This window comes from Salvelinus namaycush, chromosome 3 (assembly GCF_016432855.1).
Source record: "Salvelinus namaycush isolate Seneca chromosome 3, SaNama_1.0, whole genome shotgun sequence".
Classification (NCBI taxonomy): domain Eukaryota; kingdom Metazoa; phylum Chordata; class Actinopteri; order Salmoniformes; family Salmonidae; genus Salvelinus; species Salvelinus namaycush.
In genome coordinates this window covers 45921008-45936039 of record NC_052309.1, presented here as the reverse complement: position 1 = coordinate 45936039, position 15032 = coordinate 45921008, and the positions used below count along the sequence as shown (strand labels likewise).

General features: G+C 41.3%; 1 protein-coding gene across 1 annotated transcript in view; it reads right to left on the bottom strand.

The window, feature by feature from the left end:
- LOC120043891 (kin of IRRE-like protein 3) overlaps positions 1-15032 on the bottom strand; it is a 203504-nt gene that overhangs the window by 54229 nt on the left and 134243 nt on the right. The window contains exons 7-8 of the mRNA XM_038988494.1: positions 3686-3834; positions 3134-3261 (exon numbers count right to left, since the gene is read on the bottom strand). Coding sequence (XP_038844422.1) covers positions 3134-3261; positions 3686-3834 — 277 coding nt within the window. The remainder of the gene's footprint in view (positions 1-3133; positions 3262-3685; positions 3835-15032) is intronic.

Genomic DNA, 15032 nt, shown 5'->3' with positions numbered 1-15032 from the left:
AAATTGATATTGATAGTTATTTTCCTCATCAATCTACACACAACACTCCATAATGACATAGCAAAAACAGTTTTTTAGAAATTTTTGCAAATGTAAAAAACTTAAATATCACATTTACATAATTATTTAGACCCTTTGCAATGAGAATCAAAATTGAGCTCAGGTGCATCCTGTTTCCATTGATCATCCTTGATATGTTTCTACAACTTGATTGGAGTCCATCTTTGGTAAATTCAATTGAATGGACATGATTTGGAAAGGCACACACCTGTCTATATAAGGTCCCACAGTTGACAGTGCATGTCAGAGCAAAAACCAAGTCATGAGGTCGAAGGAATTGTCCGTAGAGCTCTGAGATATGATAGTGTCGAGGCACAGATCTGGGGAAGGGTACCAGAACATTTCTGCAGCATTTAACAGTCCCCAAGACCACAGTGCCGTCCATCATTCTTAAATGGAAGAAGTTTGGAACCACCAAGTCTCTTCCTAGAGCTGAGCAATCGGGGGAGAAGGGCCTTGGTCAGGGAGGACCCGATGGTCTCTCTGACAGAGCTCCAGAGTTCCTCTCTGGAGATGGGAGAACCTTCCAGAAGTACAACCATCTCTGCAGCATTCCACCAATCAGGCCTTTATGGTAGAGTGGCCAGACGGAAGCCACTCCTCAGTAAAAGACACATGACAGCCAGCTTGGAGTTTGCCAAAAGGCACCTAAAGACACGCAGACCATGAGAAACAAGATTCTCTGGTCTGATGAAACCAAGCTTGGACTCTTTGGACTAAATGCCAAACGTTATGTCTGGAGGAAACCTGGCACCATCCCTACGGTGAAGCATGGTGGTGGCAGCATCATGTTATGGGGATGTTTTTCAGCAGCAGGGACTGGGAGACTAGTCAGGATTGAGGCAAAGATGAATGGAGCAAAGTACAGAGAAATCCTTGATGAAAACTTGCTCCAGAGTGCTCAGGACCTCAGACTGGGGCGAAGGTTCACCTTCCAACAAGACAATTACCCTAAGCACACAGCAAAGACAAGGCAGGAATGTCTTCGGAACAAGTCTCTGAATGTCCTTGAGTGGCCAAGCCAGTGCCCGGACTTGAACCCGATTTAATATATCTGGAGAGACCTGAAAATAGCTATGCAGCAACGCTATCCATCCAACCTGACAGAGCTTGAGAGGATCTGCAAATACAGGTGTGCCAAGCTTGTAGCATCATACCCAAGAAGACTCTAGGCTGTAATCACTGCCAAATGTGCTTCAACAAAGTACTGAGTAAAGGATCTGAATACTTATGTAAATATGATAGCAAAAATGTCACATTTTTGGGGGGAGCTTTGTCATTATGGGGTATTGTGTGTAGATTGACGAGTAAAAAAAACAATTTAATCAATTTTAGAATAAGGCTGTAACCTAACAAAATTTGGAAAATGTCAAGCCGTCTGAATACTTTCAGAAGGCATTGTAGAATAGAATATAATACTTTATTGCCCTTAATCCTTATACTACCAACATATTTTACATGCATGGATTACGAACTGGGGTCATTTTGACCCCAAGAAGAAACTATTGGGAAAAAGAAACAATCATAGCAAAATATAAACTTAATTCTAATCAAAACATACACTAAGTTTACAAAACTATGATTCACCTGGTCAGTGTATGTCATGGAAATATCAGGTTTCCTAATGTTTTGTACACTCAGTGTAATTAGACATGTACATTATGTTATCTGAGATATTTTTTTTACCCAAACAGACCATAGCAAAAGTACAGTTAATTTGCATATTCTGTCAAAAGATAATGTAAATTTCCCCTTAAATAATGTGCAGCTTTTTTCCAAAGTACAATTCACACTAATAATAAATAGCAGATTTACCATCACTTTATTGTAGTATCATTTAGTTTAGAATTTTAGAAATAAATATGAATTTAAAAATGGGCGGTACACCAACATTTGAAATATACTTAATTTTACTGACAAAAAGTAATTAACCAATTGATCCTGAGACAGCTACCAAAAATATTGCTTAATTTTCTTTATTTACTTTACTTTTTATTTACCCCACTGCCAGCATCGCTACTAGTGACACAATGGGAGTGGTAGGATCTATGGCAGGATGCTCCAAAAAGCATTCCCAAATCCTCAGTCACTTCAAACCAAATGTTACAGCAAACAAAGAAACCTAAGTTGCACATATAGAATATTGGAGGGCATTATAGGAATTCTGGTATTTATATAACATCTGCAGTAGAATAACTATTTTTTTCGGGGGAATACACACCACTACAGTATGAGTACATTCAGAGAGTAGCTGGTTTCTGTCTTACAGTTCTACCAAGTATTCATACCACTGACAGACTTTCATGAGCTGTTTTGACTGCAACTAAGCATATATCTAAGGTATTTTATATATTGTACACAGTCATAGCTATAGCCAGTTATAACCATAGACAAGTACACCAGGTGCTCCATCTCTGCAGGTGATCTGTCTATCAGGTCAAGGTCACTGCAACAGGTACACCTCCACCCTCTGATTATATGTACAACTCTCCAGAGAAACCTGGATTCAAATAAACACTTTAGATTCGCCCTAGAATAACTACTTTTTGGAAAATACAGATTTTTAAAAGCACAAAAATAATGTTATTTTGGTTTTGTACACAGTCAGACTTTACATGGTATAGAAAAGTAAAATCTTAGTTTAGTACATGGGGAACTATATCTCTGCAGGTGATCTTTCTATCTGGTCAAAATCACTGATTCAGGTTCCCCTCCACCTTCTGGTGGTATGGATAAATTGTTATTATGTTTCCAGAGAAACATAGATTCAAATAAAGGGTCAGATCTACCAAATTACAATAGATGAAATTAAGTGTTTTTGTCTGGTGTCAAAATGACCCCGAAGGACTAGATTTAAAAAAAAGTCCATATTGATACAGAAACACCAAACAATACTTTATATTTATTAAGAACAAGATGATTGGCAAAGTCTTGTGCAATGATAAAAATATGTGCCTCTGGGCTCAAAGTAACCGAGTCGGTAGTATGAGGGTTAAGAGGGAATGGGTCTTGCACAATAAGCAACTGGAAATACAAGCATAATAAAAAGGATGATGGTGATTACAATACCTACCACTCCAGAGCCACGTTTCATCCACACAATGGTGAGGGAGGGGTTTCCTGTCCAGGCACAGTTGAAGATAGCATCTGATCCCTGGTCCACCTGTAGGGACTGTGGCTCAGCAGCCATTCTGGGCCCATCTGGAACCACAGGAACAGAAATGGTTACACTTGATTTGGATAGTCGCCTATAGATGATCTACAGATACTTAAGCTCCAGTATCAGCAAACAAATAATTGCAACTCTGTTGATACACAACAACTTGCTGGGGTTAGGGTAAAGACTAGGGTTGAGTGTATGATTAGCGTGAGGGGAAGGGTAAGGTTGGGGTTAGGTCTAGGGTTAGGGTAAGGATTAAGGTTAGAGCGAGGGTTTATTGGATAGTTAGTTGAAATGTTGTTGACAGTTGGTTAACATCTACAAACCTTCTATTTGGGACTATCCATGTAGTGGTAGATGTGATTCGTAGTGCCTGTAGCTAGCTAGTTTTGGTTCCTTGGTGACTACTCACAGTAGTTTGTGTGTGTGCGTGCTTGCACATGTTGCTTGCGGATTTCTACTCACAGTAGACATCCACGTTCCTGCTGATGTTGGTGCTGCCCAGCGCATTGGTGACCTCACAGGAGACGGGCTCTGTGAAGAACGAGTGGTCCACGATGACCTCATAGGTGTCACCTGACACCTGTCTGATGACGCTGCCCCCTTTGGCCCATCTGAATATACAACAGAGTAGGTTGAAGTTAGACCTAGATGCGGATCTTGGGTCATTTTTGCATTTCCCCCACTAATGGTTAATTAGGATTAGGGGAGGGGAAGCTGATCCTAGATCTGTACCTGAAGCTGCCTCTGGATGCTGAACTTGGGTCGGTTTTGCATTTCCTCCCTTAAGATTAAAGGGGCAATCTGCTGTTGCTACATCCATTTTTGGATTTATAAATGAATGATACTGTATGTACCCATAGATTCTTGAAGAATATTACTTATAAATGCCTCATGAGATTTTGTACCGCATCTGAACCCAAAATACACAATGTTCGTAAACAAAGTAAACGTAAACAAACACCGGATAGCCTCCAAACATGGCTCAAACTATAATGTTGATATTATGGATGGTCAGTCCTTGCATCCATAGCTCTGTCTATGAATTTAAGAGTGGTTACATTAATCCAGCCCATACCTCATCTTCGGGAAAGATCTTTTCAGCATCTATGGTCAACTTCACTGTCTTTCCTGTTGTGACCACTCTGGCAGGAAGTTTAGGATCAGATCTAGGATCAGCTTTCCCTCCCCCAATCCTACCCTTAAAGGGGAAATACACAGTTAAAAAAATAACAAAGGGTTTCCCACTGCTGTTTCGGTAAAAAGCTGAGGTAAGGAACTGGAGAAATGTAAGCACTCTTAAATTCATAGACGGTTATGATTTGGGTGGGGGAGGGGAAGCTGATCTTAGATTTGTACCTAGGGGCCACTTCAGCCCAGAGTGGTTACAACTGGGAAGAGGGAAGACAATGTGGGCTATGAAATCCAACCAGCAGCCCCTTTGGAGGTGGACATGAAAGACCAGTGTCTGTGTCACAAATGGCACACAATTCCCTGCATAGTGCACTACTTTTGACCAGGGCACATAGGGAATGGCGTGCTATTTGGGACTCAGCCAGTTAAAACGTGTTGCATTCGAGTGCAATTTACTCCGGTGTTCTGCGCTTCGCCAAGCATAGTGAAACAACAAAAGAAAAGGTGGCTTTTGTTTTGTTTCGGTGCATTGCTTTTATCTCTTCTTCGTTTGAGCATATTCATGTGCTGCTTGTTGTCAACAAAGGGAGTGCTTGAGGAGGGCTTTACAATATAGGTTTTCTCATTTTGTCTCTGTCGTTCACACGCTTTGATGCCGAAGTCATTATAACGAAGTATAAATAAATTGGCTGTGCGAAGGACCTTGCCCGGCACATGCATATCTCACCGCAGTACCAGTAATAGGTAGATCAAGCACCTGAACAGAGAAACTATTGTTTACAATGACAGATGGGGGGGGGGGTTTAAGTAAAAAATACACAGAACCCAGTTTTGAATAAATGCGATGAACAATTATGTAGGCTAGGCTATACATCGGGACAAAACATAACTTTAGGATTCGGAGTGAAAAGAGCGACAAATCATACATAATTAACTAGGATGAACATATTTGAAGATAAAATGTGTTGTTGTATTTTAACAATGCACTGTTGGTTGTGTGTAATGCTATGGTAGAAAAGATGGCCTGGTTATAGATGTCAACATTTAGATAATGAGATTATGAACAGGCAGAACACTTTTTGTGAATACAGACAACACAGACATATACTACCTTCGAATTCTTGTCAAAACCAAATACATACATTCACGAAAAGTCCTGTTTTCATTTTCTCATGTGTGTTATGTTCAGTTGCTGTAAATCTACGACTATGGCACAAATGGCACCCTATTCCCTATATAGTGCACTACATTTGACCAGAGCCTTATGGGCCCTGGTCAAATGTATTGCACTACATAGGGAATAGGGTACCATTTGGGAAGCAGACTGTATGTACTGTTGTAGAACACACCATTCACTTTCGATGCACCATCCAGGCCCGCGTTGACATTCCCTTCCAGAAACATTTCTCAATTGTGGAATGTCCATTTTAAAGTTTCATCTAGCATTCAAATCAAAGATACAGGTAACTGCCAAATTAAAGGAAACACCAACATGAACTCTTAATAGAGCGTTGGGCCACCATGAGCCAGAACAACTTCAATGCACCTTGGTATAGAACTCTACTGGGGGGATTCGACAGCTTCAATGCACCGTGTCTGGAAATCTATTGGAGGGATGAAAAACTATTCTTCCACCAGAAATTCCATCATTTGGTGTTTTGTTGATGGTGGTTAAAAACGCTGTCTCCGGCACCGCTCCAGAATCTCCCATAAGAGTTCAATTGGGTTGAGATCTGGTGACTGACGGCCACGGCATATGGTTTACATCATTTTCAAACTCATCAAACCATTAATTGACCACTGTGGATGGGGACATTGTCATCCCATAGCCATGGCAGCTAAAATAATGGCCTGCCCAGCATTTTTATACCCAAAGCATGATGGGATATTAATTGCTTAATTAACTCAGGAACCACACCTGTGTGGAAACACCTGCCATAAATATACTTTGTATCCCACATTTACTCAAGTGTTTTCAATATTTAGGTAGTTACCTGTAGATCGGGTGTACACAGGATGCGACCCAAATGACACCCTATTTCCAATATAGCGCACAACATTTGACTGGAGCCCAATAGGTTTCCCAATGGGCCCTGGTCAAAAGTAATGCACAATAGAGGGGATCGGATGCCATTTGGGACGAACCCACAGAAGCAATGCAATCCGTACAAGCTAGACACCAGATGCCATATGACGGTCTGCCATTTTGCGAAAGATATTTCATCACAGCGTTGAAAGGGATCGTGACCGCATTGAAGGGGATCAAAGTAAACCAAATCGCCTATGAGTCAGAAGATATTTTACTGCCTTACCATGGCACTCGAAAAACACAGCTTGAAAATGGCAAAGACGAACTCCAAAAGGGTGATGCTGTCTGCTGTCAATGTTTCTTCAATATCCCTTCTCAATATGCTCTCTCTCAAGCCTCTGAATGTCAGATTCGGAACAGATCAGAGCTACATGTCTGACGCCCATCCTTTCCCAGTCACTTCTGAATTATTCAGTAACGATCGTATATATGAGCACCGCTTTTGAACATGTAAACCCACCTAACTGTATGCACGAAGGAATCCATTTAGCTTTTTTGAGTTTTTGAAGTGCTATTCATGTTTTCTATGATCTTCTGCTGTACAATTCGAATGCAGGGTGTCGCGCACAGACACAGACACACTCACGCATGTATACACACACTCTCCTCCCAGAGGAACCCTGTTGTATAAAACAACAACAATCAAATTAGTTCATGTCGATACACAAAGAGAGCGATTTGTGTTCAAATCACCCACCTTCTCATCAAACAGCTGACAAGCCGAGCTAAATCTGCACAATTGAGTCTTTTCATCAGACACCTCAGAAGTGACAAATTAGGAACCACAAATTGCCCTGCGACAAAAACAACAGCAGCAGTGACACCAACACCAGAAACCCCCGTGAGGATAAGAAGCGTACTTTATTTGCAAGCGAAACCATCTCATTCCCCTTCCCTGCCCCACTTTATCCTCTCTCTCTCTCTCGCTTTCTTTCTTTCTCTGCAGCTTTATTATAAACAAAAAGTTGCTAATGGAGTTAGCTGCCGGACCCCCCCCCCCCCCCCCCCCCTTCACCTCTGTGCTGTCATTCAACCAGATGGCCTGCATCTCTCACAAAATGGACCATCCACTCTCCAGAGTTTATTTATCTTTTTGTAAGGTGATCTCATCTCCCTCCTTCATGTTTTTCTCTTCCCCCAATTGAGCTTGAATGAAAGACCACCTGGGCTACAGCTCAAATTGCACCCTATTCCCTAGATATTGCACAACTTTTGACCAGGGCCCATATGGTTCTGGTCAAACAAAGTGCACTATATAGAGAAAGGGTGCCATTATGGACGCAACCTGAAGTATTAGATATTCATCTCCAAACCGTTAGGTCTCTCCACGCTTCCAAACCATCATACTTTCTCTGAGTAAAAGGTCTGGAGCATCTGAGATAAGAGATACCTCCCTATTCCTATCCCTCCTTATCCCCTACATCCAGATTCCAAGCCCAACCTCATAGCATCGACAGCTTCCTGCTCCGACCTCTCAGGCATCGGAAGAACACTCCTCATTTCACAAGGAAAATGGTAGCTCTCTGGTGATCAATAGCCAAGCATTGGCTAAAGCCCTAATCGCACAGGACTTGTATTACTAGAGAAGGTTGTGTATGTAATTATTCCCAACTGCCCCCTGTAATTTGTTCTTTTTTTTCAATAAATTGACTGTTATGACGGAAGCCTGGAGGTTTTTATTCTAGACATGAAGATTTTTCAACATGTCCAGGCAATAACAGGCTTCACTGGTAACTCGAGCTTGGCTTCCAAGTTTATAAACCATACCAAACCATCTTTGATTGAGGAAGTGTGATCATAATCATTAGGATATTTTAGCGATCCGCAGTGGAAGACGTCCTAAATGTCCCCCAGTCTGCAGATGTGAGGTAAACAGCACTTGAGATGTGTTTTTAGGCTATGGATGAGAAAGTGAACTTGTCATTTCCAAAAGTTTAGCTCAGTTGTAATGCCGCTTTGCGATCTAACAGCAAGGGTTGCATTAATTAGGCACATTGTTTTTTTTACTGATGCATTTGGCAATGTTCAATTCATTGGCACAAAACGTATAAACAAAAGCATTCACTGTGAATGTTGATACATGTAGGCCATTCATATATAGGCTATGCGCAGCGCATCATTTTATCGAATTAGTTATTGCTTTCTTGCTCAAACCGTGAGCAACACCTGTCAATTTTTTTTTTTAATTACTTCGATTTGCACGGGAAGTTTTTTTCCGGCTGGAATTATTACTCTCCTGCTTTGTAGAAATAACCGACATGGCCGATTCGGATGGGACTTAAATTACGGATGTGGTGATTTGTGCTCATGCACATAATTACATAACCCTATCTCCCCCAGTAAAACTAATCCCATGCAAATAGGGCATTAAGAAGGCAGCGAGAAACGAGCCTGTCTGTGTGCAGCTTTAAGGCATGTAGCCTAGTGATTAGAACATTGGGCCAGTAACCGAAAGGTTGCTGGACTGAATCCCGAGTTGACAAGGTAAAAATCTGTCGTTCTGCCCCTGAGCAAGTCAGTTAACCCACTGTTCCCTGTGCGCTGAATATGTCGATTAAGTCAGCCCCCGCAACTCTCCGATTCAGAAGGGTTGGGTTAAATGTGGAAGACACATTTCAGTTGAATGCATTCAGTTATACAACTGACTAGGTATTTCCCTTGAAAGAGAATAGATAGTAGTGATGTGTCCAAAATGGCACCCTATTCCCTGTTTTAGTGCACTACTTTTGACCAGAGCCCTATGGGTTTCCTTGTGGGCCCTGGTCAAAAGTAGTGCATTACATAGGGTGCCATTTAGTACAGAGCCAGAGGAGTAGAGAGGATTCTTGCATCAAGTCAGGGCCCTAGTCTTTCTTCTACAGTAGATTCCCATTCTCTCCTCTCTCTCCTGGGTTGGGAGGGCTGTGGACTTCTGCTTGTGTGACCAATCCCACACTCTCTCTGTCCATTTCCTCACGATGCTGGGAAAGGTTCTTCTATCTCTACAGACACAGTGCTAACTGTCCTTCATAGCTCTTATTTAGGTTACTGCCTATACCTGGAAAAGGGGGATACCTAGTCAGTTGTACAACTGAAATGTGTCTTCTGCATTTAGTCCAACCCCTCTGAATCAGAGAGGTGCGGGGGGCTGCCATAATCAACATCCACGGCGCCCGGAGAACCATGGGTTAAATGCCTTGCTCAGGAGCAGAACAACAGATTTTTACCTTGTCAGATCAGGGATTTGATCCAGCAACCTTTCAGTTACTGGCCCAATGCACTAACCACTAGGCTACCTGAGCACAGTGATAAGGTGCCTATTGTTGGAACTACTTCAGAGGTGTACAATAACTTTTCCAACTGTTCGGTTGCCTAAAATGAATGCCCTTACCGTTAAGTAAGTACCGTTCATATACACACTGGAGCAAATCCCAATTTACTAAGTCAAATGCATTACCGGCAAAAAGGGGACGTCCTAAGGACATTAGGCGACGTTAACACAAGGTCCCTTTTAGGGTTTGGGCGAGACGTTATCTCAATGACCTTTGAAAACGTTCTAGGAACATTAAAACATGACGTTATACTCAACACCATAAATGGACTTTCAGTATAGGCCTCAGTTTGGTCACAGTATAAAGTCATAAAAAAGGTATTTTGATGACCACTAAGGAACATTACAAATAGGTTTCTTTTTGGTTCTGATAGGACTTTGTAGTTGGGACATTCAATGACTGCAAGGGGATGTTTCAGACAGGTCCTATCCTCGAAACAATAAATGTGTCACAAAATGGTCACCTAAGGTTGTCAAGACATTGTGTCATGTTCCTGTGGAGGTTTGGTTTAGTTCCCGGTTTGTTCATGGTCCATGACACAACGTCCAGAGAATGTCCTAAAATCGTTCTTGGGGACGTCCCGGGAACAAGACAAAACCTCGACAGGAACATAAAACAGCATCCTGAGCACTATGTTTCGGGGACATCGTAACTATTCATTTTTGTTTGCAGGGTTGATGTCAATGGGAGACTTATGTTGCATTCGTAATCATGTGGAAGGTGGGAATTTACCCGTTTTTAAGTCGGAAATTGTCACGCCCTGACCATAGTAAGCTGTTTTTTCTCTGTGTTGGTTGGGGCTTGATAGTGACTTGGGTGTGTCATCTAGGTGTTTTTGTATTTCTATGGTGGCCTGATATGGTTCCCAATCAGAGGCAGCTGTTTATCGTTGTCTCTGATTGGGGATCATATTTAGGTAGCCATTTCCTCATTTGTGTTTGTGGGATCTTGACAATGTGTAGTTGCCTGTCAGCACTAGTTTGTATAGATTCAAAAGGGAGAATGTACGCATACCACGCTGTGCCTTGGTCTCATTCTAACGACGGACGTGACATAAATACCAATTGGATGAATTCACGAGCTTTGAACTCGTTAAAAAACGTTGATTGGGTAATGGCCAACAAGCTGCGTCAACTATAAGTAAAAGTACAGCTATCACGCTTGTATTGTGTTCAAAAACCATATTAATAGATTGCTTTTTATAAATAATGTTTTGTTGTTGCATTTGACTGCCGAAAATGCTGTTATCTACGTAATTTCCTTTGTAGGTGACGTTAGAGGTCAGCATTAGTGAAACGTCGATTTAAAGTGGCAATCTGCAGTTGCTACATACATTTTTTTATGTAGAAATGTATGTACGCATTGATTCTTGAAGAATATAACTTATAAATGCATCATGAGATTAGTTCAACTATCGTACCCTATCAGAACGCAAAATATAAGCTTGATTTACTCCAATGTAAACACTGTATAGCATATATAACATGGTTAAAGCTATAATTTTGATGTCATGGATGGTCAGTCCTTGCACCCATAGCTCTGTTTCTGAATTTGAGAGCAGTAACATTTCTCCAGCCCCATCCCTTAGCTTTTTGCAAAAACACAGTACACTTATTTATTAAATTGTCCCTTGAAGGGGAAGGATTTTCAATTTGGCTAGGATTTTCTTGAAAATGGACTTTGGTCAAAAATATGTGTGTGCTTGTCTTCAAGGAAGTTCAGTATTTCAGTACGGCTGCCCCTATCTCTCACAGTGATTTTTAGCTGACGTTTTTAAATGGCTGTTTAAAACAAACCAAATAATGGATTAAAGTTTCTCCTGGCCCATAGACTAAATTCATTATATAACACAGGAAAATCATGCTGGTCTCCTCAGCGTGAGTTTTTTTTATGCGTGTGATGTCAGAATGCGCTCACTGTTCCAAAATGTGATTGTTACGCAACAGGACAGTTAACACGTGCTGCCTGCAAACCAAGGCAAATTGCCTGCTAATTATCTATAAACTATGTTTAATCTTGTCAATTTCAAGTTATTTTCAAACAACAGTTTGAAATGAGGTGCGTTCAGCCTCCTCATTAATTCAAGTAGTTGTCGCCCATTTCACTGTTGCAGACAATTTACGTATGAGGCATGTTATGCAAATGTAAGATTAGGATTTGCTAGATGAGCCGGACAAATTTCTCTCTTCGGTGAGAGCCCAATGAGTGGTTCCTCAGGTCAAGTATGCAGACATTTTCTCGACTCAGAATGGAACATGCTAAACTTTTTCCCGCTGGCGCCTGCATTGCTTTCATTGTTGTTTTCCTTATGTTGTTTAAGGATGAATATCATGCTTGGGTCCAGGAATCATGCGGGCCATGGGAAAATGAAATAGGAACTGTGATATTCACGGCACGGCATGGCACTGCCATGCAGTGCAAAAGCGCCATAAGAGCTTTGCACACCTGGATTATACAATATTTGCAAGTTATATACAGCTGAAGTCAGAAGTTTACATACACTTACAGTTGAAGTCGGAAGTTTAAAAACACAATGACTCCAGGTTGTCATTAAAACTTGTTTTTCAACCACTCCACACATTTCTTGTTAACAAACTATAGTTTTGGCAAGTCTGTTAGGACATCTACTTTGTGCATGACAAGTAATTTTTCCAAAAATTGTTTACAGACAGATTATTTCACTCATAATTCACTGTATCACAATTCCAGTGGCTCAGAAGTTTACATACACTAACTATGGAAATTCAAAAGGAATCAGCCAAGACCCCCACAAGTCTGGTTCATCCTTGGGAGCAATTTCCAAATGCCTGAAGGTACCACGTTCATCTGTACAAACAATAGTACGCAAGTATAAACACCATGGGACTATGCAGCTGTCATACCGCTCAGGAAGGAGACGCGTTCTGTCTCCTAGAGATGAACGTACTTTGGTGCGAAAAGTGCAAATCAATCCCAGAACAACAGCAAAGGACCTTGTGAAGATGCTGGAGGAAACGGGTACAAAAGTGTTTTAATGACTCCAACCTAAGTGTATGTAAACTTCAGAATTCAACTGTATGTATGTGTTTATGTATTGAGCGTGTGCATTCCTTTGTAACCACGCAAGGTACTGATTTCAGAACAATTACGTTATACTCAATTGTGCTTATATAAAGTAATCTATTAGTTCTGTAAAAACAATGCTAATGGCGTCAGCGAACTATTAGCTTCTTTGAAGCTGCCCTCATCATGACCATTGGCCTGTGTACACAGTGGCTTGCAAAAGTATTCAACCCCCTTGGCATTTTTCCTATTTTGTTGCCTAACAACCTGGAATTAAAATGGATTCTTTGGGGGTTTGTATCATTTGATTTACACAGCATGCCTACCACTTTGAAGATGCAAAATATTTTTTCTTGTCAAACAAACAAGACATAAGACCAAAAAAATGAAAACTTGAAAATGCGTAAGTACTCAACCCCCCAAAGTCAATACTTTGTAGAGCCACCTTTTGCAGCAATTAAAGCTGCAAGTCTCTTGGGGTATGTCTCTATTAGCTTGGTACATCTAGCCACTGGGATTTTTGTCCATTCTTCAAGGCAAAACTGCTCCAGCTCCTTCAAGTTGGATGGGTTTCGCTGTTGTACAGCAAACTTTAAGTCATACCACAGATTCTCAATTGGATTGAGGTCTGGACTTTGACTAAGCCATTCCAAGATATTAAAATGTTTCCCCTTAAACCACTCAAGTGTTGTTTTAGCAGTATGCTTAGGGTCATTGTCCTGCTGGAAGGTGAACCTCCGTCCCAGTCTCAAATCTCTGTAAAACTGAAACAGGTTTCCCTCAAGATTTCCCTGTATTGTGCGCCATCCATCATTCCTTAAATTCTGACCAGTTTCCCAGTCCTTGCCGATGAAAAACATCTCCACAGCATGATTGCTGCCGCCACCATGCTTCACTGTGGGGATGGTGTTCTTGGGGTGATGAGAGGTGTTGGGTTTGCGCCAGACATAGCGTTTTCCTTGATGACTAAAAGGCTACATTTTAATCTCATCTGACCAGAGTACTTTCTTCCATATGTTTGGGAAGTGTCCCACATGCTTTTTGGCAAACACCAAACGTGTTTGCTTATTTTTTTCTTTTAGCATCGGCTTTTTTTCTGGCCTGTGGGGTGTATGGCTTAAAGTGGTCCTATGGACAGATACTCCAATCTTCACTGTGTTGCTTTGCAGCTTCTTCGGGGTTATCGTTGGTCTCTTTGTTGCCTCTCTGATTAATGCTCTCCTTGCCTGGTCAGTGAGTTTTGGTGGGCGGCCCTCTCTTGGCAGGTTTGTTGTGGTGCCATATTCTTGCCATTTTTTAATAATGGATTTAATGGTGCTCCGTGGGATGTTCAAAGTTTCTGATATTTTCTTATAACCCAATCCTGAACTATACGTCTCCACAACTTGGTCTTCATGGTGTCACTTGCTTAGTTGTGTTGCAGACTCTGGGACCTTTCAGAACAGGTGTATATATTTATAGCCAGCAGCATACCACCCTGCATACCACTGCTGGCTTGCTTCTGCCGCTAAGCAGGGTTGGTCCTGGTCAGTCCCTGGATGGGAGACCAGATGCTGCTGGAAGTGGTGTTGGAGGGCCAGTGGGAGGCACTCTTTCCTCTGGTCTAAAAAATATCCCAAACCTATGTAGGGTGCCGTCTTTCCCAATCTGGCCCTCAAACCATCACAGTCACCTAATAATCCCCAGTTTACAGTTGGCTCATTCATCCCCCTCCTATCCCCTGTAACTATTCCCCAGGTTGTTGCTGTAAATGAGAATGTGTTCTCTGTCAACTTACCTGGTAAAATAATGGATAAAAAAATATATATATATATATTGAGATCATGTGACACTAAGATTGCACACAAGTGGACTTTGTTTAACTAATTATTTGACTTCTTTAGGTAATTGGTGGCACCAGATCTTATTAAGGGGGTGAATACATGTCCATGCACAATTTTTCTGTACTTTTTTATTTTTAAACAAGTAATTTTTTTTATTTCACTTCACCAATTTGGACAATTTTGTGTATGTCCATTACATGAAATCCAAATATAAATCCATTTAAATTACAGGTTGTAATGCAACAAAATAGGGAAAATGCCAAGGGGGATGAATACTTTAGCAAGGCACTGTATTCATTTGGCGTGTTTAGCATACCTCTGTCCTGCCCTGCCCTCTTGCGGAGCCCTTGTGGGAGCACTTCAGTTACTGCTTCTTAAGTAGATCATTCAAAATTGTCATGTTGTAAATGCAA